The 26,779-nt window shown below is 37.0% G+C and overlaps 2 protein-coding genes across 4 annotated transcripts in view; both read right to left on the bottom strand.

Moving 5' to 3' along the window:
* Window positions 1–7,102: 7,102 nt before the first annotated feature.
* Window positions 7,103–21,712, bottom strand: zgc:163022 (putative ferric-chelate reductase 1). The gene is made up of 16 exons (XM_067434927.1): window positions 21,593–21,712; window positions 21,310–21,487; window positions 19,632–19,768; window positions 19,397–19,494; window positions 19,191–19,278; window positions 18,348–18,545; window positions 17,851–17,952; window positions 17,611–17,755; window positions 15,711–15,827; window positions 15,505–15,620; window positions 12,422–12,508; window positions 10,683–10,774; window positions 10,538–10,596; window positions 10,316–10,456; window positions 8,758–8,783; window positions 7,103–8,645 (listed from the first exon to the last, which is right to left on the bottom strand). Exons 2-16 carry the CDS (start codon window positions 21,485–21,487, stop codon window positions 8,556–8,558), a joined length of 1,674 nt encoding a protein of 557 aa, XP_067291028.1. The 5' UTR covers window positions 21,593–21,712; the 3' UTR covers window positions 7,103–8,555.
* A 1,454-nt stretch (window positions 21,713–23,166) lies between these two features.
* LOC137063640 (glycogen debranching enzyme-like) overlaps window positions 23,167–26,779 on the bottom strand; it is a 33,284-nt gene continuing 29,671 nt past the window's right edge. The window contains exons 30-34 of one of the 3 annotated variants that reach the window (XM_067434894.1): window positions 26,441–26,652; window positions 26,266–26,363; window positions 25,352–25,439; window positions 25,128–25,261; window positions 23,167–24,473 (exon numbers count right to left, since the gene is read on the bottom strand). In XM_067434894.1, coding sequence (XP_067290995.1) covers window positions 24,356–24,473; window positions 25,128–25,261; window positions 25,352–25,439; window positions 26,266–26,363; window positions 26,441–26,652 — 650 coding nt within the window. In that variant the 3' untranslated portion in view covers window positions 23,167–24,355. The remainder of the gene's footprint in view (window positions 24,474–25,127; window positions 25,262–25,351; window positions 25,440–26,265; window positions 26,364–26,440; window positions 26,653–26,779) is intronic. The other 2 variants (XM_067434895.1, XM_067434896.1) reach the window with 2 other exon arrangements.

The raw sequence follows: 26,779 nt of genomic DNA, 5'->3' as shown, positions 1-26,779 counted from the left end.
CTTCAGTGTTATTCGCATATTATTTACCACTGATTCTAGGAATAAGTTGTGGGTTGGGTTAGGACTACATTTTCAGACAAGGCAAACTTGGCAAAATCATGGTGATGCCACCACCAGAAGGTCTGCCTGCAGTGCAGTCAACGCAGCTCTAGGGAAGATCCCTCATCTGTAATCCTGTCAACCGCTCTGAAGAAGATAGAAACACAATGGCACTTGTTTGTGTTAAACCTGAGACGAAATAAACGGTCCGTGGGCGTGGCGTCTAAGGCTGAGACTTTTTGATTTGTAGTGTAGCTATTAGGGTAGCTTGACTATACTTCAATTTATGAGTAGCGTGTAGCTTGTCAAACTACAATTTCAGAGTAGCTTCCCCAACATTGATTAACTATTATGTCAGTTTTAAATATTCCAGATTGGATCGGGGTCTTTAGCGATATATATAATTTTATGAGCCTTCCTTATTCTAAATTCAGGTTAAATGTCAAATTTAGTTTGATTTAGATAGTACTGCAAGGAATCCAGGAACAGAACTTTTGGCTACCCTTTATTGCTCAAGTTGGCAAGAAGATTGTGAATCAGCAGACAGTTTAATTGTCTCTGTAAAGCCTCAGCCAGGTCTGGCCAAATTGACTTTCCATGTAGCAACATTAATATCTTGAGTGCTGAATATTGCATTGGTGCTCTTGTTTTATGGTAAAGTATTTAAAACATTGACTATGATGAAACGAGAGGTGTGCTGTAAAGTTAGTGGGATGGAACTTGATTTGTTTCATTTTATCAACAGATATGTGTGACGTGAGCATTTATTAAAAATACGTCAAGAGAAAATAAAACACTTAAAGATTAAATTATTTTATACCACTGTAAAGCCACACGTTTTGTTATTTTTTAAAGGGATAATTCACCCAAAAGTGAATATTTTTTATGTTTATCTGCTTACCCCCAAGGGCATCCAACACAAATGAAGATTTTTAACTCCAACCGTTTGCTCGTATAATGTCAATGGGGTGTTTTTCTATGAGAGTCACTATATAGAGTAAAAAAACACATAGACATACAAATCCATATTAAATCCTACGGCTCGTGACGACGACACATTGATGTCTTAAGACACTAAACAATTGGTTTGTGTGAGAAACTGAAAAGTATTTACTATACAATTTTTTACCTCAAAAACAACACTATGTACATCAGCCATCCCTACGCCATCACTGCCTGTAAGTGAGGTCATATTACACGATATGGCGTTAAGATCACTAAAGTTTGATTTGACTTCACTTGCAGGAAGTGATGGCGCAGTTGTGGCATTGTAGTGTTAAATTTGAGGTAAAAAAGTATATAAATACTTTTCGGTTTCTCACACAAACCGATCGTTTCGTGTCTTAAAGGAGAACTCCAGCGAATTTTTAAGTTTATCTTGATCGTTATATATTTGTGAATACAGTCTATAGAAAAAACATTATTACAGTTAATGAACCAGATCTTTTTAGTGAACCGGGCGAACCAGTTCACCAAATCGGACTGAATCGTTCTAAACGGTTCGCGTCTCAAATCAGCGCTGACCACACAAGTTACTTTAGATACTCACTTTCTGACATGAGTGACAGTCCCTCCGAATATAAATAAACTAATGTCTTGAATTATATGTTGTAACTAACCGTTCACTGAACTGAGTCATGTTTTGCTGAGAGATCTGATGAACTCACAAGAAGCTGATACTGAGCATGAGCGAGTAACTGAACGGACAGCGGTCCTCAGGATCAGCAGTACAGAATCGAAAACTGTTTCTCTCGGACACGTTCAATACTGAGGATCGACGAGCCGATGAGCAGAGCCTCTTCATAAACACGATGCTCTTCTCGACTGGACTATTTTTCCGGCTACCGCTGCGTTCCCACGGGACTTCAGCGCGAGACACAGCTAGCCGGCTAAAACAGGTGAATTTAAACAATGGCTAAGTGGCTAAACTCATCTAGTTGTCATGTAAAGGACCTGTTCATGTTGAACAGACATTTTAATTGCATTTTGTGTCTGTTAAGAGGCACAAAGACACCCTTTACGTGCATGCCCCCAAACCTGCCGTTTTAGCTGAGGGGGGGCTCTGGGCATTAACTGTAATAACACCGCGTTGCAAGCACCAATCCGGTTCGTTTTTTCCCAATAGACTGTACTCACAAAGATATAAAGATCAAGATAGATGTAAAAATTTGCCGGAGTTGTCCTTTAAAGGGTTACTTCAGCGATTAGCATATGGCTTTGTATCAGTAGAAACCCTGGAGTATATTCAAATGATTGTGCTTTCCCCCCTCATATCCCCCTGAGACAAGAGATTTATGCATTTTATTTCTGGAAAAATTCCTCCTATGATGCAAATTGATGATATTTGCATCATAGGAGGAATGTTTGGCCAAAGGCTAAAGACTACAGCCAGCAGAGGGAGCCATTTCCGCATGTTTTGAACCCGTGCATGGGGGATGGAGATCACACTCAGAGCTCAGCTCGCAGCTGCAGGCACTCATTTAAACGGAGCTATGGTGAGCAATGTAAGTCTTTTAACTTCTCAAATTAATTTCTATGAAAGTTAAGCTTGCAAAGGCATGAACTGAAACGCGCCAGACTGAACTCGCGTTGTGAATGTATGCCGCGAGTTGTAGTCGCGATTAGGGCCTACCTCAGCTCTCATCACGAGAGCTCATTCCGCTCATTTATCTCACTCCTGCAGTTAGTTCTCAGTGCTGTGAGACTCGCGCGGTGACTCACTCATTATATTGAACAGACACGTTCAGTTTTTAATTGTAGTTTCTTCTCCAACTCAGTCACAGTAATGAAGTTGTTGGCTTTGGGAATGGCCTCAAAGGGCAACGAAGCATTCTGGGAATTGTAGTCTTTTATCCCCATGAGACAAAAATACATTTTCTGTCTTTTCTCAGTCTAGAAGGCACCAAATTCAAAAATTATTTCACATTTCTACTACATTGATGACCCAGTTTAAATACAGAATCATCTTCCCAGCGCTGAAGTACCCCTTTAAGAAGCTGTGTTTAATATGGATTTGTATGTCTGTGTTTTTTACTCTCATTGCTCTCATAGAAAAACACTCCTTACATGCATTATAGGCCAACAGTTGGAGTTAAAAATCTGCATTTGTGTTCTACTGAAGAAACAAAAATCTAAAATCTTGGATGCCCTGGGGGTAAGCAGATAAACATCAAATTTTCATTTTTGGGAAAACTATCACTTTAAGTAGTACTTGTGTTTCCTCTGAAAATGGGCTGCAAGTTTAGCGATGTGAATTTAAATATCTTCACCCAAGCGAGAGGATATGGAGAGATTACATTATGGCAAAGGAACAGAAACTTATTTTGTGAAAGAGGAAGTTTCAACATTCATTTCATTCGGGCACATACTGTAGTTGCCATGGCGAAAAACAAACGTTTAACGATTTACAGTTTGATGGAGAACAAAAGAAATGCAAAATGGGGTCCGCTTTAGTCTAAATTGATCAACAATTTGAATGTAGATACTATAGCATCAGGAGATTGTCTCTTTTAGTAAGAATGAAACCAGATCTTTGAAATCTCAGAGTGGGAGAAAAAAGTGCTGCTCATGTCTACATATATCAGCAGAAATGGGAAGACACACCTAATGCTACAGACATTACATCAGAACGAACGGCTCTCGCAAAACCACAGACACACTGAGAAAGACTCATGCTGTAGTTAAACTGTAGTGAGCCTAAAACATGTACTGGATTTCAGTTAATAATCCAGCAAAAAATGTAAATAAACCAAACTCATGATGTAATTTAATGACGATAAACGATAGTTCACCCCAAACTTATCATTTCCATTCCAAACATGTATGATTTGCTTTCTTCTGTCAAACACAAAACAGATGTTAAACAGAATGTAAAAAAAAAATTACCTCACATGATGTACGCATTAATATTCAATAGTAATATAAATAATCATTACAATAGTGATTGTATGAAAAAAGAAAGCATTATAGATCTTTGAAACAGTACATTAATCAAAACTATTCCTTTAAATCACTGATCCTAAAAATTATCAGATTATTATTATAAAAAATGTTTCAGTAATTAATGCAAACATCCTGAAGAAAAGTTCCTAATTTAATTTACAAGCAGATTTCATGTAGAGAACAGATTATTTTTTGCATCATCTTTCATTGATATCTCCCAAGACATCTTCATAGACTAACATCAGATAGCTAGTGGTTTAATGGGTGCAGCCCAGAAAATGATTTCCACTAAAAGCCATAGAAATATAACATAAGTGTATTTCATATCAGATTAATGTTGTGAATATGAGTTCATATCTTTAGATGAAATATGCAATAAATCTAATATGGTTTTTAGCCAGTGGCATTTGGAAAACCAGCAGGATGTAATCCTCCAAAACAACTTTAAACATACATCCCCTGCTTAGGGAAATACATCCAACCAGTCATTCAGTATAGTGAGCATTTGAGAAACATGCTGCAGGCCTCGCCAGTCCTGCCTAAATTCATATCCAGGGGCCCGGGGCAGTTCTGCTGGGGGCATCTCCGGATCACTGACCCTTCATGCTAATGAACATCATTCAGACAGTCTCCCATGATTCACGCTGCAGTTCAAGTCAAGTTCAGAGCAGTAAAGGATTTCAATGAGAATTGAGGGACTCACACAAACCATTGCGTAAGATAAATAATTCACCTGTAGAGTTTGTGATATTTTGACATCCATGTTCCATGCGGCAGGGCCAAATTTTCACTCTGCTTTTTCTGTTGCTGTCAGGGCTGTTAGCTTTACCTCAGGATGGGATGCGATGTTCCAGATATACCAAACGCCCACTTTGTCTGAATTCTGCCCAGCCGGCACTTCCAAATCCAAATCCTGGTCCTGCTATGAATATACAAAGCACATGTCTATCTTGACCAGGACACAATCATTTACTCATTTTAAAGTCTCATCAGTGGGCTCAGATGACTAGGCTAATCCCGCAATATAGTCTATACCGTGATTATCTAACCTATTCATAACAATCCTTTTTTTTACAGATTTGTGTCTTGCCAAAAACAGGCAATATTAAAGGATTAGTTCACCCAAAAATGAGAATTCTGTCATTAATCACTTACCCTCATGTCGTTCAACACTCGTAAGCCCTCCGTTCATCGTCAGAACACAAATGAAGATATTTGTGTTGAAATCCGATGGCCTTTGCCTTCATTGACACCAATGTCATTTCCTCTCTAAAGACCCATAAAGGCACTAAAGACGTCGTTACAAAGCCCATCTCACTACAGTGATTCTACAATCATTTTATGAATAGATGAGAATAGTTTTTGTCGCAAAAAAAAAACCTAAATAATTACTTATATAGTGATGGGCCAATTTCAAAACAAAGTTTTGAATGTTATGAATCAGCGTATATATTAATGATTCGGATCACCAATGTCACGTGATTTCAGCAGTTCGGTGGTTTGACGTGCAATCCGAATCATGAATCGATACACTGAATCATAACCGTTCAAAAAACATTTTTTAAATCGGCCCATCACTATACAAGTCGTTTTTTACCAGTTTTTTTGCACATTCTCGTCACTTCATAAAATGATTGTAGAGCCGCTGTAGTGAGATGGGCTTTGTAACGACGTCTTTAGTGCCTTTATGGGTCTTGAGAGAGGAAATGACATTGGTGTCAATGAAGGCCTGTCTGAGCCATCGAATTTCAACAAAAATATCTTCATTTGTGTTCTTAAGATGAACAGAGGCCTTACGGGTGTCCAACAACATGAGGGTAAGTAAATAATGACTTAATTTTCATTTATGGGTGAACTAACCATTTATATCGGATAGCTCTCTGACCCCTCTAGACAGCTATATTTAAGTAACACTTTCAAGGTCCAGAAAAGTAGTACAGACATTGTTAAAATAGTCTGTGACTCCAGTGTTCAAATTTAATTTTATGAAGTGACAAGAACACTTTTTGTGTGCAAAAAACAGCACACGCATCAGAATCATCCTGTGTCGGTGTCACACGCATGTGTCGTGGTGCTCATATGAACAGCTTCAGCCAATGGTAAGCCGGTGCTCTGGTGTAGCTCTGACATAACTCTGCTACGTATGTGTGTAGGAGACTGAAAAAGACGTGAAGAAATTGTTGAATTAAGTGTGGTCTTCACCTCACAGCCGGTGGAAAAGAATCGGGATATGACTCGGGCAGAAATCATGTTCATGGTTGTGATTATTAATGTTACTGTAGTATGAAGCAGAGCAGGACCGAGTGTTGAGGAGTGCTGTGCAAGGCCGCTGGAACGATTGTTGAACAACACACGCCTCGCAAGCAGCGGGACTTATAGGACACAGTCGCCGGCGCCATTTCCGCTTTTCCGGTCATGAGTAAACGCAGCTCTGTTTATTATATCAGATATATTTAAAAGTGTTTAAAATTATGTTATGACATTACTGTGTTCGCTCAGCGTCTGCTGAAACTGTGGGTAACACAGATATGACGCTATTGACAGGCAACTCCCTCAGACATCCCGGCTCCTTGGTTAAAATAGCAATTTTCTCACAATTTACAAATAGTTGGAAACATTTGGGATATTGTAAGAACTCAAATGAACAAAATATATAACACTGGCCTAGTGTTTTTTTTTTTTTTGGTTTGTTGACATTTTACTGCAAAAATACTACAAAGTGCACGACAATGCAGTTTCATTTTTAACCACTAGAGGTCAATATTGTAGTCTTTAATTAAATAAACTCTGAAATAAAAATAATATATACAAATATTAAATGAAAAGGGTTTGTTGAAGCACTAAAATTAGGCTTCTAACTGGATAAAAAAATAATTAAAGCAGCACTGGGTAACTTTTGCCCTCGGGGTCCCCCTACAGTTGACATATTATGAAGGATTGAAAAGTTACCTAGTGCTGCTTTAATAAAACTATGAAGAAAAAAAATGAAAAATTAAACTTATATAGTATTTTTTTAAACAAAAAAATTAAACAAATTAAAATGAAAACATACATATAAAAGCTAAGATATTAATACAAATATAATAGTATATAAATAACAGTAAAATAACACTGATGTGAATGACATAAACTCCATCCTGAAAACAACACAAAAATTGAGAAGCAAAAAATATCACTTTCTTTTTGTAACACAGAGAAGATGACCAATATGAAATATTGTTGCTGTAGTGAATTTGATATCAGCAACTCTGATCAAAAAAGCATGTTGAAAGGACGGCCCCTGACCCGGACACAGTCGGCCTGTGAATAGGCCACACAGCAGAGTGCTAGTATTGTGCTTTTTTCCTGTCTGTTTCCTCAGTGCTGCCACGACTGCCCTCCACGTTTACCAGCCAAACACCAGGAGACCTGTGCTGAAACAGCAAGAACCATGAGGCACAACACAGTAAAAGATGAAAGCCAACCAGCTGACTTCACACAAGCTGCTAAATCAACACCAGAGCACCATAGCGCTCTGTGTTTCTCTAAGGTCCGGCGCGAGCAGTGTTCCTAAAGACTATTGTGAACATCAACCCATATACTTGTTGCTAGGAGTTTTATTTCCCCTTCTTTGTGCAATGTTTGATCAAGACAGGGAGGTAAAGTGAAGGCATAAATTGTTGAAAATTTAGTTTACAACAGGTATTCCGGGTCTTAAAGGGATAGTTCACCCAAAAATGAAATTAGCCCTTGATTTACTCACACTCAAGTCATCATAGGTGTTTATGACATTCATTTATTAACCTTCCGGAGCAGTGTGGAGCACTTTCATGATGGATAGACGCACTTTTAAGGACTTCAAAACAGAAACAGCCATTCGCTGCCATTATAAAGCTTGAAAGAGCCAGGATATTTTTTTATATAACTCCGACTGTAACGTTATTCGTCTGAGAGAAGAATGTTATATACACCTACGATGACTCGAGGGTGTATTCATTCAATTAACGTCATTATTCATTCATACATCTTAGCATGTCCAATTCAGAAATTATTAATCCAAAAAGTAAACAAAATGCTCTATTTATTAATCTGAATAAATGTCAGAGAGTTTATATACATCCGTTGAAAAGTCTGAATGTACAAAAAGTTACACAGTTGTTTAAAAATACCTGTCATGACACTGCCATCTAGTGGTTGAAAGCTGTTTGACTGACATGTAGGTCTAATTATATAAAAGTTATATAATTCTATAAAAAAATATGTATAAAAGTTAATATATTCACCTTAAATGATTTAATTAACATTACTTCAGTTTTCAATTGAATAACTTATTTTTGACCTCTATTTAGAGGCCATCTCAATGAGCAATGTACATTTAGTGCAGTAAAGAACAGACACCTAAAGCAACTCACACTTACATGTCTTACACTCAAAGGCACAATGGTTAATCTCTAATTGGTTTTAGCACATAAAAATTATATATTAAACAAAAAACAAAAAAATAAATACAGATAGGGATACTTCTGGGATCATGATAAAATGAAGGTGTCAAAAAATGGCCTCAGTGAGGAAGGCCGATGGCATGTTGGGTGTACTCAAGTCGTGCCTATTCCAAAAAGAAGTGCAATTAAGAAGGCCAGGTTTCCCAACACAAACACCAAGAGCAGGACTGTTTCAGGTTTCATCTAACAAAAATAAAACAATACTTTAAAACATGAAATTTACATGATCACCTCTTATTTAATGTAGCCTTAAATTATCCACGAGATTAAGCCCATGTCTTAACGTTGCACTTACCGGTCCACAACTGCAAATCTCAGAATCTAAAATAAAATGACACTTGTGTAATAAACATTTTATGCATTCAATTGTTTGAATAATAGATTTTCAGATAATAATTTCCAAAATCTGAATCTAGAAATGCATAATAATTGGATAAACAAATACAAATATGCACTAAGTTCAAAAGTTTGGAGTCAGTAAGACACACTAAAATTTCTAAAATGTCAGTTGTCAAACAAATGCTGTTCTTTTGAAAGGATCCTCTATCATAATTTCACTGTTTTCAACATTAATAATAAGAAATATTTCTTAAAGGAGGGGTCTAATGCTATTTCATTCATTTGGATTCTCATGCTAAACATGGCCAAAATGAAAATAAGTTGGACGTATGATGTATTCTGTGCCAAATACACTTATTTTTTAGGAGTATGGCCCTGTATGACTTCATAAAGGGCGGAATTCCTTTTATGGGCACTTCTTCTGGATGAGCGTGGTGCGCACATCAACCAGAGCGAGAGCAAGAGCACGATCGACGAGCTTCGTTCAGGTTACAGGAACCGTCGGCAGCGCTGTCAGTTTGTTTTTAGACCAAGAAATCAACAATGTCGCTAAAGAAGTGTGTTTCTGAGGGAAAGATAACCTTGTTCAGCTTCTCAAATAACCCTGCGTTAAGGAAACAGTGGATGCAGTTTGTTTTTCCGGAGCAGCATCAGAGTTCTGCAAGTGTGTTTGTTTGTTCCCGTCATGAGTCGAAACCGCAGGCGGTGAGTGAAAATGCATCAAATGTCTGTTTTGTTGGCAATCGTATGTGCATAAATTTGTAAGTGCATACAATGTAAACAACACAAACCTGTCTGTGTGTGTGTTAAGAAAGATGCAATACTATATGTGTACTACAGATTAACATGAGATTGGCAGAAACTGTGTGTGTTATGTACCCTTTAAGTCCCAAATCAGTGTATTAGAATATATTTCTGAAGCATCATGTGACACTGAAGACTGGAGTAATGATGCTGAGAATTCAGCTTTGTCATCACATTAATAAACTACATTGGGGCGGCAGTGGCTCAGTGGTTCATGTAGGTTGTCTACAAACTAGAAGGTTGGTGGTTCGATCCCCAGTTCCACCCGATGTGTCGAGGTGTCCATGAGCAAGACACCTAACCCCAAACTGCTCCCGACGAGCTGGATGGCGCCTTGCATGGCTGACAACGCCGTCGGTGTATGAATGAGTGTATGGATGGGTGAATGTGAGGCAACATGTAAAGCACTTTGGATGGCCATAGGGTCTGTTGAAAGCGCTATATAAATGCAGTCCATTTACCATTTACATTTTAAAATATATTAAAATAGAAAACAGTGGCTTGAAATTGTAATCATATTTCACAATATGACTGTTTTTCACTGTCATTTTGATCTATTAAATATGGCCTTGGTAAGTATTTTAAAAATCTTACCAACCCCTTTTGAAAGGTAGTGTAGTGTATAAAATAATAATAATAATAATAATAATAATGCTTCTTTCATTTTACATCGTTTTCAAGTAACTTTACCAGCATGAATGCAGCGTTACCTTTTTTGTGGGCGCGGAAGTTAAGATCTTGAAGAATGTACATCAAGGCCTCCCAGGTTATAAATCCTCCCATAACTTTCAACATCCATCCATCCGTCTTATATTCTTCAAACAGTGCCAAACCAGTGAAAATTGCAGCAACTGTCACAGAATAAAAAGATATATTGTTTTCATCTGAGGAAATGGAAGGTATTGATGAACATAATAAAGTTTGTTTCATACCTGCCATGGCTTTGATAGCTAAAGCAATAAAGGAATGGGCCCAGTTGAAAATGAACCTCCTGCAAAGAAAACCATTAGATTAATAATAATGCTTCCCCCATGCCTTTCCATGACCTATCTGCATGAGAGAAGTGAAGTTACTCACCGCTCGTGCTGCGGCTCACAGCGGAAAGCAGCGACTATGGGCTGAATGAGAGTGAGGATCATCACCAAACAGCCCAGGACAGGATGAGCTCCCTACACACACACATACAACACTGCATCACAGTATGATGGCACAAAAACACTTCACTACAAACATCTGAAATAATCGCCATTTCAATTTAAAGCCTAATGTCTTTATATCCATATATTTTATATAACTGCATGGAAGCGTTCACACGGTTTTACTGCCAATTATTTAAATTGTATATTTAATTTACTGAACATTGAACAATAGTGTATTGTCATCATGTTGCTAAGCAAATCAGCATTATGTGACACTGAAGACAGGAGTAATGATGAATGAATATTTTACAATATTGCTCCTTTTACTGTATTTTTTTATCAAATAAATTAAGCCTTGGTGAACATAAGAGGTTTCAAAAGCATTAAGAAAATGAACGTTATTGTATATACATACATACACACACACACACACACACACACACACACACACACACACACACACACACACACACACATACATATAAATAAATAATTCAATATATTGCCAAAAGTTTTGGGACAACCTGCCTTTACATGCAAACTAACTTTAATGCCATCCCATTCTTAATCCGAAGGGCTTAATCTGGGTTTGGCCAACCCTTTTCAGATATAACAGCTTAAAAACTTCTAGTGTGTTTATGGGAATTTTTGACCATTCTTCTAGAAGTGCATTTGTGAGGTCAGGCACAGATGTTGGACGAGAAGGCCTGGCTTGCAGTTTCTGCTCTAATTCATCCCAAAGGTGTTCTATCAGGTTGAGGCCATGACTCTGTGCAGGCCAGTCAAATTCACACCAAATTTGCTAATCCATGTCTTCATGGATCTCGCTTTGTGCACTGGTGCGCAGTCATGTTGGAACAGGAAGGGTTCCCCAAACTCTTCCCACAAAGTTGGGAGCATGAAAAATGTCTTGGGATCCTGAAGCATTAAGAGTTCCTTTCACTGGAACTAAGGGGCCAAACGTAACCCCTGAAAAACAACCCCACACTATAATACCCCCTCCACCTAACTTTACACTTGCCACAATGCAGTCAGGCAAGCACCATTCTCCTGGAAACCGGCAAACCCAAACTTGTCCATCAGATTGCCAGACAGAGAAGCGTGATTCGTCACTCCAGAGAACACGTCTCCACTGCTCTAGAGTCTGATGGTGGTGTGCTTTACACCACTGCATCTGACGCTTTGCATTGCACTTGGTGATGTAAGGCTTGGACGCAGCGGCTCGGCCATGGAAACCCATTCCATGAAGCTCTCTACGCACTGTTCTTGAGCTAATCTGAAGAGCACATGAAGTTAGGAGGTCTGTAGCCTCAGCATGCACTGACCCCGCGCTATGATTTTATGTGGCCCACACTTTCATGGCTGAGTTGCTGTTGTTCCCAATTGTTTCCATTGTTATAATACCACTAACAATTGACTGTGGAATATTTAGTAGTGAGGAAATTTCATGAATGGACTTCTTGAATGGCACGAGTGGCAACCTATCATGCCAACACGCTTGAATTGAGATCCTGGGAGCGACCCATTCTTTCACAAATGTTTGTAGAATCAGTCTGCATGCATAGGTGCTTGATCTTATACACCTTTGGCCATGGGAGTGATTGGAACAATGATTTGGAGGGGTGTCCCAATACCTTTAGCAATATAGTATTCATATATAAATGTATTTTAGTTTACCCCAGCCCAATCCTGCGCATAGGCAAACACCAGTATGAACGCGATGGCTGTGGCAATGACTGACAGGAGCATCAGAGATACGTGGGCCTGTGGAAGAACAAATAAACCAGTTATTTTTAATCATTTGGTTAAATTTCCTCTATGTTTTTAACATCATGCATGAAACCACATAATTCAAAATGCAAATTTATTAAAAAAAAAAATTTAAAACAGCTTTTAAAACAGTAGTAGTAGTAGTAACTACTTGTAACATTTGTTTATGTGACATACTTGTCCCTACTCAAATAAACAAATAAATAAATAAATAAAATAAGTAGTAGTAGGTGTGTGTGTGTGGGGGGGGGGTGTTCACCTGCAGTATTCTGAATGTCTTTCTAAACTTTTTTATAGAGTACTGCAATATGCTTTTATATAATTAGTTTAACAATTATGTTAATAAAAATATAAAAATACCTTTAGATAAATACTGGATTTAAGGACTTTAAAAAAATGTACACTGCATTTCAAACTCATTTCAAAGTGACCTATGATGTCCTATGACATGAAATTCATCTACATTTAAATGATCTCACAGATGAGGCTTAAAGGGATACTTCACTGCCTTTTCATATTAAACTATGTTATTCCCTTAACTAAAACGAGTTGATACCTCTCTCGTCTCAGTGCGTACACTTAATCTCTCTGACGGGCAGTGGCGATCTGATAGCATTTAGCTTAGCCCACTAAGCCCAGTTCATTCACTATGGAACCAAACACAGATCAAGTTAGAAATACCAAACACCTCCACGTTTCCCCTATTTAATTACAGTTACACGAGTAGTTGAACGATCAAGTATGGTGACAAAATAAAACGTGGCGCGTTTCTAATCGGATTAAAAAGGAGAACTATAATGTAGTTCTAATGTAGTAGTAATTTCCGGCCAAAACATCTTCCCTCACATCTCCCTATTGACAGAAATGAGAGAGTGAGGGGGAAGTGTGAGGAAAGATGTTTCGGTCGGGACTTTTTACTGCGCCGAGCCGAAGTACTCTCAGAAGTGCTATTCCGCCATACATTATAGTTCTCCTGCATGTAATTACGTCTGTAATTAATTTCTGTAGTTACATTTGTAATTACACGGTTGGCACTTCCCTTACACCTAACCCTACCCTTAGACTTACCCACACCACCACACCTGTGCCAAACCCGTATCCCACCTTAATATCAGCAAAGGTGTTTTGCAATACAATTTGAACACAGTAAGTACACTGTATATATTTTTTGACGTAAGTACATAGTACTTAAGACCACCTAATATAAAGTGGGGCCAAAATCATTGTTGCGGTTTCTGTGATTTGCATTTATTTATTCATTTTTTTATTAATTTTTTTTTTAATGCCACACATATTGAAATAAAAACAAGCATGCTTTTTGCTGCATAAGACTGGTGAGCAAACAGAAGCTACGGTAGGTCAAAAACACATGAAGAGAAGTGTAAGTATAATACAACATCAGTATTTGGACGGTATTCTGCAATTGACATTTGACATAATCTGACATAAAATTAATGAATACAGTTTAATTGATCTCATAAATGTGACTGTTGTGGTTTCTGGTCATAGCAGCACTAGTTTCTGCAGTTAATGTGGTGAATTCAAATCACTTTGACACAGTTATTTCATTTTCCCCATATTAAATGCCTATTGCCTGCTGTGCACAGTTAAGTTGATGCCACCAGGTGGCGGTGCCACCGGCTTGGGCCCGTCATCGCTGCTCGCAGCTTTAATTCGATATTACCTTTGTATTTAAAGAAATGTTTTCTAAAAGTAATACTGTGCTGTAATCTGTTAAAGGCTATATAATGCAATAAATGTTGTTAATGACAAGTGAGGTTCACACACCATAACTTGCTTCTTATCTTATCTTGCTTGCACTAACTGCACATATACGTATTACTGCAAAGAGTTTATCAAAGACATTTTTCCACTGTCATGCTGATGAAACGGATATGTCAGCATGACGCATTTAATTCACATCACAGATGAGCTGATGAAGTAGATAAAGAAAGGACTCTGGCTTTGTTTAGTTTAGGAGGTTGTTGCATATCAAACCTGTTTAGCTGCTTATAGTCTAAACAGCAAAAAATGAATCCATATTTTTACCTGATCCAGCTGACATTCAGGTATGATTTTTTTATGCCTTTGTACATTTTCAGCTTTAGTGTGTAATGTTGGTGTTTGAGCATTAAAAAGGTATGCACACAGCACAAAGACACTCCTAAGGTGCGCACTGTTTCTGAACTCCCTGAAACGCCTCGATTGTAGTTGTGAGTTTTCTGCTGCGAACGTACACGTCACAGTATTCCTCTTTTAAGTAATTCCCACCCAAGGCATATGCAAAAAAGAGGCGATGCATGGCTGAGTTTCGTTAGTACCATGATGAGTTTTGGCAAGGGGCGTGACATTTCCGAAACACATTTGAAACAGTTGTTCGATCACAGTTTGACACTGGTCCAGGTGACCAATAAGAGAACATTGAGCATTTTGGAAGGAGGGGCTTTATAAAGACAGGAACTAGACAGAACGTTACTGTTGTCACCTGGAACAATGTAAAATATGTGAAAAATAATATGCTTTTGAACATTCAAGCTTGAAAACCTACTGTAATAGACCCCAAAAACAAAACCAAGACTATGAAAAAATGCATAATAGGTCCTCTTTAAACATAAAAAAAGAGCAAGGTGCTAAAGAGTCATGGGTTTGATTCCCAGGGAATGCCTTGTATGCAGTGGCTGTCACTTTGGATTAAGGCCAAATGCATACACGTAAATCCACATGCGATTTGAAATATGGTTAAAATGTGAACAAGTCAACAAGAGGAACAAAATGACTCTTCTCTTTGCACACTGAGAGCTGTACTTTCTTTTACGCCTCTTGGCATTGTTGACGATTGTGTAGGTGATTGATATGGCAACCAGAACCAATGCAGAAAAACCTGACTACTAGACCACATTTCCTCATTTGCAAAATGACTTAACACGGTCAGTGAGAAAGATTACGTACAGTGTGAGAAGTGTAAAAACTAAAAACTGATAAAGACTTACTGTAAACCAGAAATCTTTACCGCCAAGACCTTGGCCCTTGGCAACTCCCTTTAAATAGCGTGCTATGGTCATCCCTATACTGCCCGTGGTCATCCAGGCGATTAACATCAGGGCACCTGAACCAGATCAGAAGCATTAGGACCACAGTAATGCAGTAAGTGAGGCTCTAATGTGGGTCCAGTGGCAGTCTGTCATGATGTACTCACCATGGGCTTTAAGGATTGGTGGGAAATCTTCTGCGCCGTTTGTGGTGACCGTGGATGGATTCAGTAGATCAGCCTTGGTGCCACTGACAAATTTTTTTGTGTGGGTTTGGATGTTTCCTACAAATGAAGGTAATTTTTCAGTTAAAGGGCCTAAGATGTTTTCATCATAAACTATCCCTCATGCTGTTCCAAACCAGTGACTCTTCCAGAAAACACAAAAGAAGATGTATTAAAGGTGCAGTAAATAAGAATGACAGCTAGTGGTTGAAATAGCTACTGCCGTCCGAATTCAAACTATTGCCTCGCCCCCTCCTCCTCAGACTCGATGCTCGCTTTTTAGGTCAGATAGGATCTGTGACCTAGTTTGTTTGCTGGCTTCCATGACTGCAATACGCTGGGTTTTCATCCAACTGGCAACACAGAGTGTCGAATACTATTTGCTAAATTGGCAATGTGCGTTATTGCACAGGCCAAAACAAAAACGGACATTCCGACACGGAGAAACGAGTCTGTGAACTCAGCATGTTTCCTAAATATCTACCAACAAATTATGGTGTTTTTATGCTTTAGTACAGTCAAAAACTTACATACAGCACCTTTAAAAAATATGTATGCCACTCTTGTGCATAAAATGACTAGAGACAGCCAAGCTCAACAAAGCACCATAACATTAGCATAAAAGTGTCCTGTGCACCAATCTTCTGAGAGCCTTCTGTGAGGAGTTTCGTCATTCACTGAAAATCTTACCTTGCCTAAATTGAAACTTTCCGGGAATTCCGCTAAGCATCTTGAATTTTGATTTGTGTTTCATGGAAGGACAAAAGTTCTTAGCGTTCAAAACATGAGGATGACAATGTTCAATTTTATGTGGATTATCCCTTTTAGTATATTAAAGCAGAATGAAAGCATTATTTCACTGTTGTTATTGTTTTAAAATAAAAATTAAAAGTTTAGTTCACCCAGAACTGAAAAATCTGTCAGAATACATAATGTACTGTCTTCGCTTCATAACACTAAGGTTGAACCACTGTAGTCATATGGACTATTTTAATTATGTTTTTACTACCTTTCTGGACCTTGGATGTTGCAGTGACGTTACTGCCTATGGATGGTTCAGAAAGCGCTCCAATTTTATAAAAAAATATCTTCATTTGTGTTCCGGAAATCTTAAGGGTTTGAAACGACATGAGGGTGAGTAATTAAAGGGTAATTTCATTCACCCAAAAATGAAATTGATGTCATGAATGACTCACCCTAATGTCGTTCCACACCCGTAAGACCCCTGTTCATCTTCAGAACACAGTCTAAGATATTTTATATTTAGTCCGAGAGCTTATGCAAGTGTATGCACACTATACTGTCCATGTCCAGAAAAGGAATAAAAACATTATCAAAGTAGTCCATATGTGACATCAGTTAGATAATTAGAATCTCTTGAAGCGTTGAAAATACATTTCGGTCCAAAAATAATTTGTATTTGTATTATTTTTGGACCAAAATGTATTTTCGACACTTCAAGAGATTCTAATTAACTAACTGATGTCACATATGGACTACTTTGATGATGTTTTTATTCCTTTTCTAGACATGGACAGTATAGTGTGCATACACTTAGATATGCTCTCAGACTAAAAATATCTTAAACTGTGTTCTGAAGATGAACGGAGGTCTTACGGGTGTGGAACGACATTAGGGTGAGTCATTCATGACATCAATTTCATTTTTGGGTGAACTAACCCTTTAATGACACCATTTTCTTTCTTTCTTTTGGGTAAAATATCCCTTTAATTTTCCTTTCTTTAAAGCTAAACTAAACTAAAATATAAATATTAGATGAAAATTGAAAAACTGAAATAATACAATTATAGAAATTTTAAATCAAATCTTATAAACCACAGACCTTGACTGGAAGGTCCGGAAGCAATCAAGAGGTAGTACAGGCTAGTGGACGTTGCTCTACTTCCCGTGCTAATGACATTACGAGAAGTAAAAGAACAATTGATATTTCCATTTGTCAACGCTGTCTTGATATTAGACACGTTCCCCTGTAAATCATGTAGAATATGTGTGTCAGTGATCATATTTGATCAAACAACAGTTAGAAATGGTGGCACACTAGAAGAATAGAAGCTATCTGTACCAGTGAGAGAATATTTGGAGTAGATCGTCCTGTGGAAAAAGCATGTTGAACTTGGAGTAAGCCGTTTTTGTCCTTACCACAGATGTAGATGTCGTCATTGCCCTGGAAATACAAACAAAACACTCCTTAAAACCTCCTCCAATGTTGTATAATTGTTCACGGTAAAACAACAGAACTGTTTTGCTGATGTTCATTGAGAAATGCACAATAATGAGTCAGCGCTGATATAGATAGTTCTCCTGAAAAGATTCAGCAAAAGGATCTCATGTTTCAGGTGAAATATCATTTGTCCGACATGGCAACGCCCATTTGAATGTTTACAGTGTATAGACACCTAACAGACATCCAGGCCCATGCGGAATCTGTGTGCAGAATTTGGAGTACACATCACTCCCAAAGTTGTACACGTTCCACATTACATTTAGTTTTGTTAAATATTTTTACACAAATTAAGTAAAGGTCTGCAGATTTAATATGAGTCGAGACAGAGTATGTACCATTTGCTGGTCATCTGAAAACCCAATGGCGACGTATCCATCAGCCTGGCCAGCAATTTCGATGATATATTCAGTTTGTGATTGGTTAGATGATGCCTGAACTGCCATGAAGTAACAGTTTGTGCTGGTAGTTGGGTCACAGTTGTTGGGCTGACTAAAGCAGACTTTGGTTTTCCCACAATCAGGGTTTGATGGAACCTGAAATGAACAGAGCAATTTAGGCTGAATATAAAACAACATACACCGATCAGGCATAACAGTATGACCATCATGGGCACCCTGACTGTTGTGCGGCTATGCAGCCCCATACGCGACAAACAAATATATATATGCACTGTGTATTCTGACACCTTTCTATCAGAATCACCACTAACTTCTTGAGCAATTTGACCTATAGTAGCTCGTCTGTTTGATTGGACCAAATGAGTCAGCCTTCGTTCCCCATGTGCATCAATGTGCCTCGGGCGGCCATGATCCTGTCACCGGTTCACCACTGTTCCCTCCTTGGAGCACTTTTGATAGATTCTGACCACTGCAGACCGGGAACACCCCGCAAGAGCTTTAGTTTTGGAGATGCTCTGACCCAGCCTTGTAGCCATCACAATTTTGCCCTTATCAAACACACTTGCTCCTTTTTCCTGCTTCTAACACATCAACTTTGAGGGCAAAATGTTCACGTGCTGCTTAATATATCCCACCCACTATCAGGTGCCGTGATTAAGATACAATCAGTGTTATTCACTTCACCTGTCATAATGTTATGCCTGATCAGTGGACCAGAACAGATCGACATTTTCTTAGATTTCATGTTTTTGTAGGTGTAGAAAAAAAAGCAACACTTACAGACGGAGTTACAGGATTACCAATATACGTAACAGGAGGGCTCTTGACACCAACCCAAAAAAATAGCTTACTTTTAACAAAAGTTGCTCTGAAAAGAAAATTCCATAAAAAAATGTATTTTTATTTTTTTATTTATTATTATATTATTACTATGTCATAACATACAAATGATAAAATAATGCATTTAATGACAGGAAAATTGATACCTGAACTCTATATTGTTGGTCAGTCCAGAAGAAGGGGCCTTCCATTTAGCTTGAATTGAAGTGTTTTTAAAAGCTGATGTATGAGAAACTGCACGATTCTGAATATAATAATACATGTCAATGCTGTTATTTTTTTCTTAAACAAAAAATATATCAATGTCATTCAACGCTGCTTTATGATTATTATTAATGGAAGCAAGTAATGTCATCAAAAGATAAATGTAGAAAAACTCACTGCATCAGTATTGCAGTAGATGACCTGTATACGACTGTCCGCCACGCTAAAAGTACCAGTAGGATCAGTCAATCCAACTTGATTTGCTTGTAACAAAAAGCCTTCAAAATTATCGCCGTTTGGTGCATTTAGAGTTACTGAGAAAGAAGAAAAACATCAGTGGAATTTCCTTAGATACAGACAGAACCTGAACTAGCACAGACGTATGTAATCTGATATGATAAAAAAGATTTCTAATTATGACAGTAGTGATTCAACATCATCCCCATGTACAAACCTGATCAGTAATTAATGAATATTATAGTATTATTATAGTATGCATTGTAAATGCATTATAGGCTACATAATATATAGTATGGTGAAGTACTTTTATTATCTAATAATATAGTATAGTATCTATAATATACAGTATAACATTTATTAATAACTCATTTCTAAAACTAGTTTAAAGGGTTAATTCCCCCAATAATTAATATCACAAAACTTCGGTTCATCTTCATAACACAAATCAAGATCTTTTTAATGAAATCTGAGAGATTTCTTTCCCTACATTGACAGCCAAAGAAACTACCACTTTATCTCTTCTAAAAGTTCTTAAAGAGATAGTAAAACTAATCCATATGAAATGAATCCGTATCAAATGCGTCAAATGAACATGCTTGAGCTTCCGTTTACCAAAACTGATGTGTGGATTGATGAATGTTTATGTGAATAAAAGCTGTTTATCATATAAAACCATGTCTCTTCAGAGAATTTGGACTGAACCGCTCAAATCATAAGGATTCATTTTACGATCTCTTTATGAACTTTGTGAAGCGTCAAAGCGGTAGTTGCGTGGATTCATAGTAGGGAATAGGGATTGAAATCTCTGATTTCATGAAAAATATCTTCACATGTGTTTAAAAGAAAGATGAATCAAAGTCTGCTTACAGGTTTGGAACAACATGAGGGTGAGTAAATGATGACAGAATTGTAGTGTACTAACCCTTTAAATATAGTATGGTAACACCTGTATAGTATGGACCATCATTATGGTCTCATTTGTTAATGCAGAAGTATGGTTCATTGTTAGTTGTAGTTTTAAGTAATTTAGTTAACTAAAGTTAACAAATCATTACAAATGTATTTATTAAGGCTCTGAAATTGATTCTGACTGGTCAATCACAGCCTTCAGTGGTCAAGTATTTATTTAATGTCTGAAATAAATACATGTTTAATAATTAATTTTTAAATGTTAGGCTAAATATACAATAGTATTATGTAGTCTGTTTTTTAGCCAAAGGTTTTAATCATGATTAATTAGAGATCTCTCTTTTTATTATTATTATTATTATTATTAAGTATATTTTGAATCGATTGACAGCACTAATCTACACACAATACTACTACTACTACTAGGCTACAGCTACTACTACTACTACTACTAATAATACAGTCATCAAAACTATGACATATAGCACAACTGGAATTAGCCCCCCATGTCAATTAAGTTTTCAACAACAACAAAATTCTATAATCCTTCCTTAATTTCATACTACAATTAACATATTTACGGTAGGCTGTACAAAATAAAATAAAACATTCATTAACACTCAGCATATGTATACCCTAAACAGCTGTACACGCTTGTAAATGCAAAGTATGTGTATTCACAGCAGTTACAGAAGAACAGCCTCACCTGTGATTTCATCTCCCTCTTTAAAGGTGGTTTTGCTAACAGTTATGATGAACGGAGAAGGGGTGGTCTGAGCGACAACGCCGTGATTAGGCACCAAATTTCCACACGATGAGCTGACTTGTCCATTAGGATAACACTGGACGATCCCAACACACGCCAGGAGAACATACAGGAACATCTGAGGAGATGTAAACTCACTATAAGTAAAAAAGTAATTGTCGAGAGTATCAATTATCAGCGACGGGGAAGAGGGAAATAAAATGAATGGATTAAAAACAACAACCTTTGGACAATTTGGTGGGTGAGGATATTGTTGTCTAGTTGTTTTGGCTGAAACCGTGTGCGCGTGTGTGTGTGTGTGCGTCTGAGTGCGGCTCGCACGCTCAAGAGTCGAGCCTCCTCTTCTCTGCAAATAGTGTATAGTCATTGTGGGCAGGGCTTCACCTGTATAGGTAGATGCAGTAATGCAAACAGTGTATGGCAAGCCGTTTTGACTTTTATTCATTTACAGGATTTGAATTCTTGAAATCAACAATTAAATTGTAATCCGAAACAATAACTGTTGATATCAAGAATTAAATTCCTGATATGAACAATTGAATTTGAATGTCAGCCTATGGTGACATTTCACTATAGTGAAAATATAAAGAATTAAAGTTATTACTAGTAGAAATTTAATTGTTGAAATCAATAATAAGCATTTTAACTAATGAAAACTGAATTTTTTATATCAATAATTAGCATTTTAACTAATGAAAATTGAATTGTTGATATCTATGATTAGCATTTTAACTAGTAAAAATTGAATTGTTGATATCAATAATTAGCATTTTAACTAGTGAAAAGTGAATTGTTGATATCAATAATTAGCATTTTAACTAGTGAAAAGTGAATTGTTGATGTCAAGAATTAGCATTTTAACTAGTGAAAATTGAATTGTTGATGTCAAGAATTAGTATCCTGTGAATGAATAAAAGTCAAAACGGCTTGCCATATCAGTGGGCGGTCACCAGATGAGATGAGTTGCTCATGAACATGACATAGGACTATATCTAAACTCACTCAGTACTAGACATACCTGTTATTGTAGGCAAATTTTGCTGCATCGATAAACGCACAAGCTTGCTTCCAGACTCCTAATGAATAGAATGTGGGCCTGCTATGGGACGTTATCAAATTACATGTTGCAATTTTTGATGTTGCAATGTCAGTTTATGTTAACTAATGAATTAACTTAATGAGCGACAGAACTCATGATCAGAACTTATTCAAACAATATCAAGTACATGTTGTCCAGATTAAAATATAAAAATGTTTAAGTTTAAAAGTAAATATCCTTAAATCTTAAAGTATTTTATTGCTGTGTGTGATGAACACGATTTTAAACGGTTGATGGGTAAAGTATTCTTAAAATGCATTCTAAAAATCAGAATAATTCGTAATAAAAAAAAATTCACAGTACTTTGAAGTGCCCACGATAACACTTCATGTTCATTATCGTGATGTCGTATTACTGTTTACCAGCACAAACATTAAAAACTAATTTTTTTTTTTTTTTTTTAACAAAATCCATAATTAGGTTGTTTTCTTACATTCTTCAGATGCAGAATTTGTCTAACCTCTAACTTTTTGAAGATACTTGGTAAGCTAAATTTGTCTATGAAAGTGTTTTAGATTTGCTGACAATTTATGATTTGCACAATGTAGTAAAAATACATATGACGATATGATTTAAAAAACAAAAACAAATAAAAATACATTAATATATATATATTATTTTTTTATATAATTGTAAGACATTTTGTAACCACATTTTGTAATTTTGTTTTTCAACACAAAACAGGTTAATAAAAACTAAAAGATGGAAACTGTTTGAGAAATTGTACTCATTTATCTACTCAATAGCCAATTTCACATCTGATTAAGTTAAACTGTCTCTGTGAAGATTGATTTGGAACTTCTAAAAGTTAAATGAATATTAAAGAATATTAATGTTTTCTGAATTTTCTGTAAAATTACTGTAGGTTAGACAAAGAGATCTCACTTTATATTAGGTGCCTTAACTACAATTATTGTGTTCATATTGTATTGCCAAACACTTTTGCTGATATTGAGGTGGGATATGGGTAAGGTTAGGCACAGGTGTGGTGGTGTGAGTAAGTTTAAGGGTAGGGTTAGGTGAAAGGGAAGCGTCAACAGTGTAATTATAAATTGAACTAAAGAAATCAATTACAGATGGAATTACATGCTGGTATTTTTTTTAAATTGAAGTACAATGTAAAAACATGAATTTACACAATAAGTGCATTGTATCAAATTATTAATTGAAATGTTAGTACATAGTAGTTAAATGCAGAAGAAATGTACAGAAATTTTTGGATTTCTAAATCAGCATTTTCTAACCATGCAATTTTTTCTTCTGAATAAAAAGAAAGGGCAAAAAAATCAAGGTGAAAAAAAGCCAACATTGTAACAGATTTAAATTTACACTGAACCTCTTGCATGGATTGTTTTATTAAGCTCATCTGTAAAGCTGAGATTAAAAATAACTCTTGAAATTGAAGTGCATTTACTCTGTAACGGATGACTAAAACATGTATGGCATCGTATGATGAAGTAGTTTGTTGTGTTCATGAAAGCAGAAAAACAAGCTTTTGTGGCCCTTGGGAAAGACCACTCATACTGTCAAACTAAAGTAAGATCTGTTTTTATAGGTCAACGATTTTGTTTATATGAATTTAAAGAATGAAATGAAGGCTCTATTTCAAGGTAAGGAATCTGCTCTTTGTCTTGAGGGATCATCAGATCTGTTTTAATAAATCACAAATAGGCATAAATCTGCCTCTTAACCAACAAACCTAATCTGAATATGCTGGTAGTATCAATCAATGTATAAAGTATTTCCATTTCTACCAAACACTAAAACAATTAAAGAGTAGCAGCACACATTTGTGTCTTCACAAGCTTGTGAATGTAAAATAATGTCCTCTGAAATTCTCAGTTCAATGGCAAGAAGTATGTGAGATATACAATGTCCTTGACATAATCATAGATCATAGAGGGCTTCCAGAACAGTGGCGATAGACCAGGCCTGTGTTTCACAACTGAATGGGCAGTACTGTCCGTTTTCATTGGTCAGCTCAGGTAAACCCTTCCAAGGTGATCTAGAACAAAGACAACATATAGATATGAGCTGCTGTATACTGTGCAAATGACTCAAATACTTAATTATTAAACTGGGTGTGTTCACACTTGTGGTTCAGTTCGCTTGGTTCGTTTGGTCTGGACCAAAAATAAATAAATAAACAAATTTATTCCTGGTTCGCTTAGGCATTTTAACACCGAACCTAAAGATGCCGAACTTAAATGCATAGGGATACGTTCACAACCTCGAGGAGACGCGGTTCTGATGCCTGTACCGAACTATGATGGACAACATCACAAGCATCTTGAGCATTCTGTCATTTTTAGGGTCGCATCTTGTGACATTGTGTCCCGTTTTTGATTCGTTTACATGTCTTTGGTCTATATTGCGTTAATTTTTCATTCAAAACGAGTTGCTTAGAAGTGTTATTTAAATGAATGTGAACCCTGGTGTGCACCAAATAAGCAGACAGAGACTGCTTAAAGATGGGTTGTTTGGTGCACACCAGGGTTCACATTTATTTAAATGAACCGCACTAACAGGACAATCGCACCAGGGTTCATTTTAATCGAACCAAACATGCCAAGTGTGAACACACCTCAATCTCCTGTAGATTCAATCTATTCCACTGTTCTGCAAGAATTGTTTAGTTTTTGTGAGAGATCTGCAATACCTTTCTAAATGGGTATAAAGTCTTGACAGAACATTCTTCACCAGGTAAACGCTTTCGCTGTACTTCTCTAGGCCCATTTTCTTAGCGAAGTGAAGTTTGGCTCGTAAGAAGTATCCAACTGGCCAAAGCCATTCCTGAAAACAAATGATGAAATGTGCATGGTTTTTAAAAAAAAAGAAACAAAGAAATCTCTCACATCTGAGACAATGTATGTATATACTTACAGGTCCTTGGTGATAATTGAATCCTTTCGCACAGTTGTAGTTGTCATTATCCAGGGCGTTGTCGTAAACGCCACAATACACCAGATCACTGTTAGACAAATACAGACATGCTAAATCACAGCTATGAAGGAGAAAAAAACACGCTTCTTGTGACATCTACATGCGAATGACTTCACAGATGCATATATACTCTTGTTCTGGACAAAAACACTTATCAAACCACATCCAGTCAGCCAGCCAGAAGAGCACACTCTTAAAGGGTTAGTTCACGAAAAAACGAAAATTAGCCCATGATTTACTCACCCTCAAGTCATCCTAGGTGTATATGACTTTATTCTTTCAGACGAATGCAATCACAGTTATATAAAAAAAAATGTCCTGGCTCTTTCCAGCTTTATAAAGGCAGTGAATGGCTGTTTCAAAGTCTATAAAAGTGCATCAATCCATCATAAAAGTGCTCCACAAGGCTCTGGAGGGTTAATAAAGGCCTTCTGAAGAGATGCGGTCGTGTAAGAAAAATTATCCATTTTTTAAACCTAAATAGTCTCTCGTGAACGCACGTACGACAGTTAGCGGAAGTTAGAGATTACAGTTTGTAAGTTTTTAAATATGGATATTTTTCTTACACAAACGCATCATTTTGCTTCAGAAGGCCTTTATTAACGTCCCGGAGCAGATGGATTGATGCACTTTTATGGGCTTCAAAACAAAAAAAAGTCATTATAATGCTGGAAAGAGCCAGGACAGTTTTTAATATCACTCTGATTGTATTCGTCTGAAAGTAGAATGTCATATACACCTAGTAGGACTTGTAAGTAAATCATGGGCTAATGTTCATTTTTGTGTGAACTATCCCTTTAATAAAAGTAGCTGCTTAGTCAATAGGCAGACATCAGATGTTGTTTTCTACTTACTCAGGGTCCAGTGTTTTCATTCCCAGAGGACCGAGCAGCTTCTTTTCTACAACCTCTAAAGCCTTCCAGGCTCTTTGCACTGTAAACAACTCGGGTGCCTGGTGAAATAAAATAGTATATAAGGGGACAATCTCCAAAGCACTTGAAAAGATTTTTGACAAGCACTAGGACTCACCACCACCATGGCGATGGGGAAATTAGGCCTGAGCTGGTAGTCACACCAGGGGCTAGAGCACCCATAACTGTCTTTGTAAATGCCAGTTTTGTGGACCAAGTCAGGATGCTGCTCATGTGGGTCCGCAGGGTCATCCGACACGTAGAATAACCTTTCAAAATTTTCTTGGATACGTTGATTCCACTCCTTATATGATATTGACTGTTCTGCTCCTGGACAAACCATATTGTAATGGTCATGATCGATCATGACCGATCATTAAAATAATATTAAAATAAAATTTCAAAGTAACATAAAATGTCATTATTGGCAATAAAATAATAAACTCTGACATTTTCA

Source organism: Pseudorasbora parva, chromosome 24 (genome assembly GCF_024679245.1).
Source record: "Pseudorasbora parva isolate DD20220531a chromosome 24, ASM2467924v1, whole genome shotgun sequence".
Lineage (NCBI taxonomy): Eukaryota > Metazoa > Chordata > Actinopteri > Cypriniformes > Gobionidae > Pseudorasbora > Pseudorasbora parva.
The sequence above is the reverse complement of the archived record's forward strand: the minus strand, read 5'-3'. Positions and strand labels throughout refer to the sequence as shown.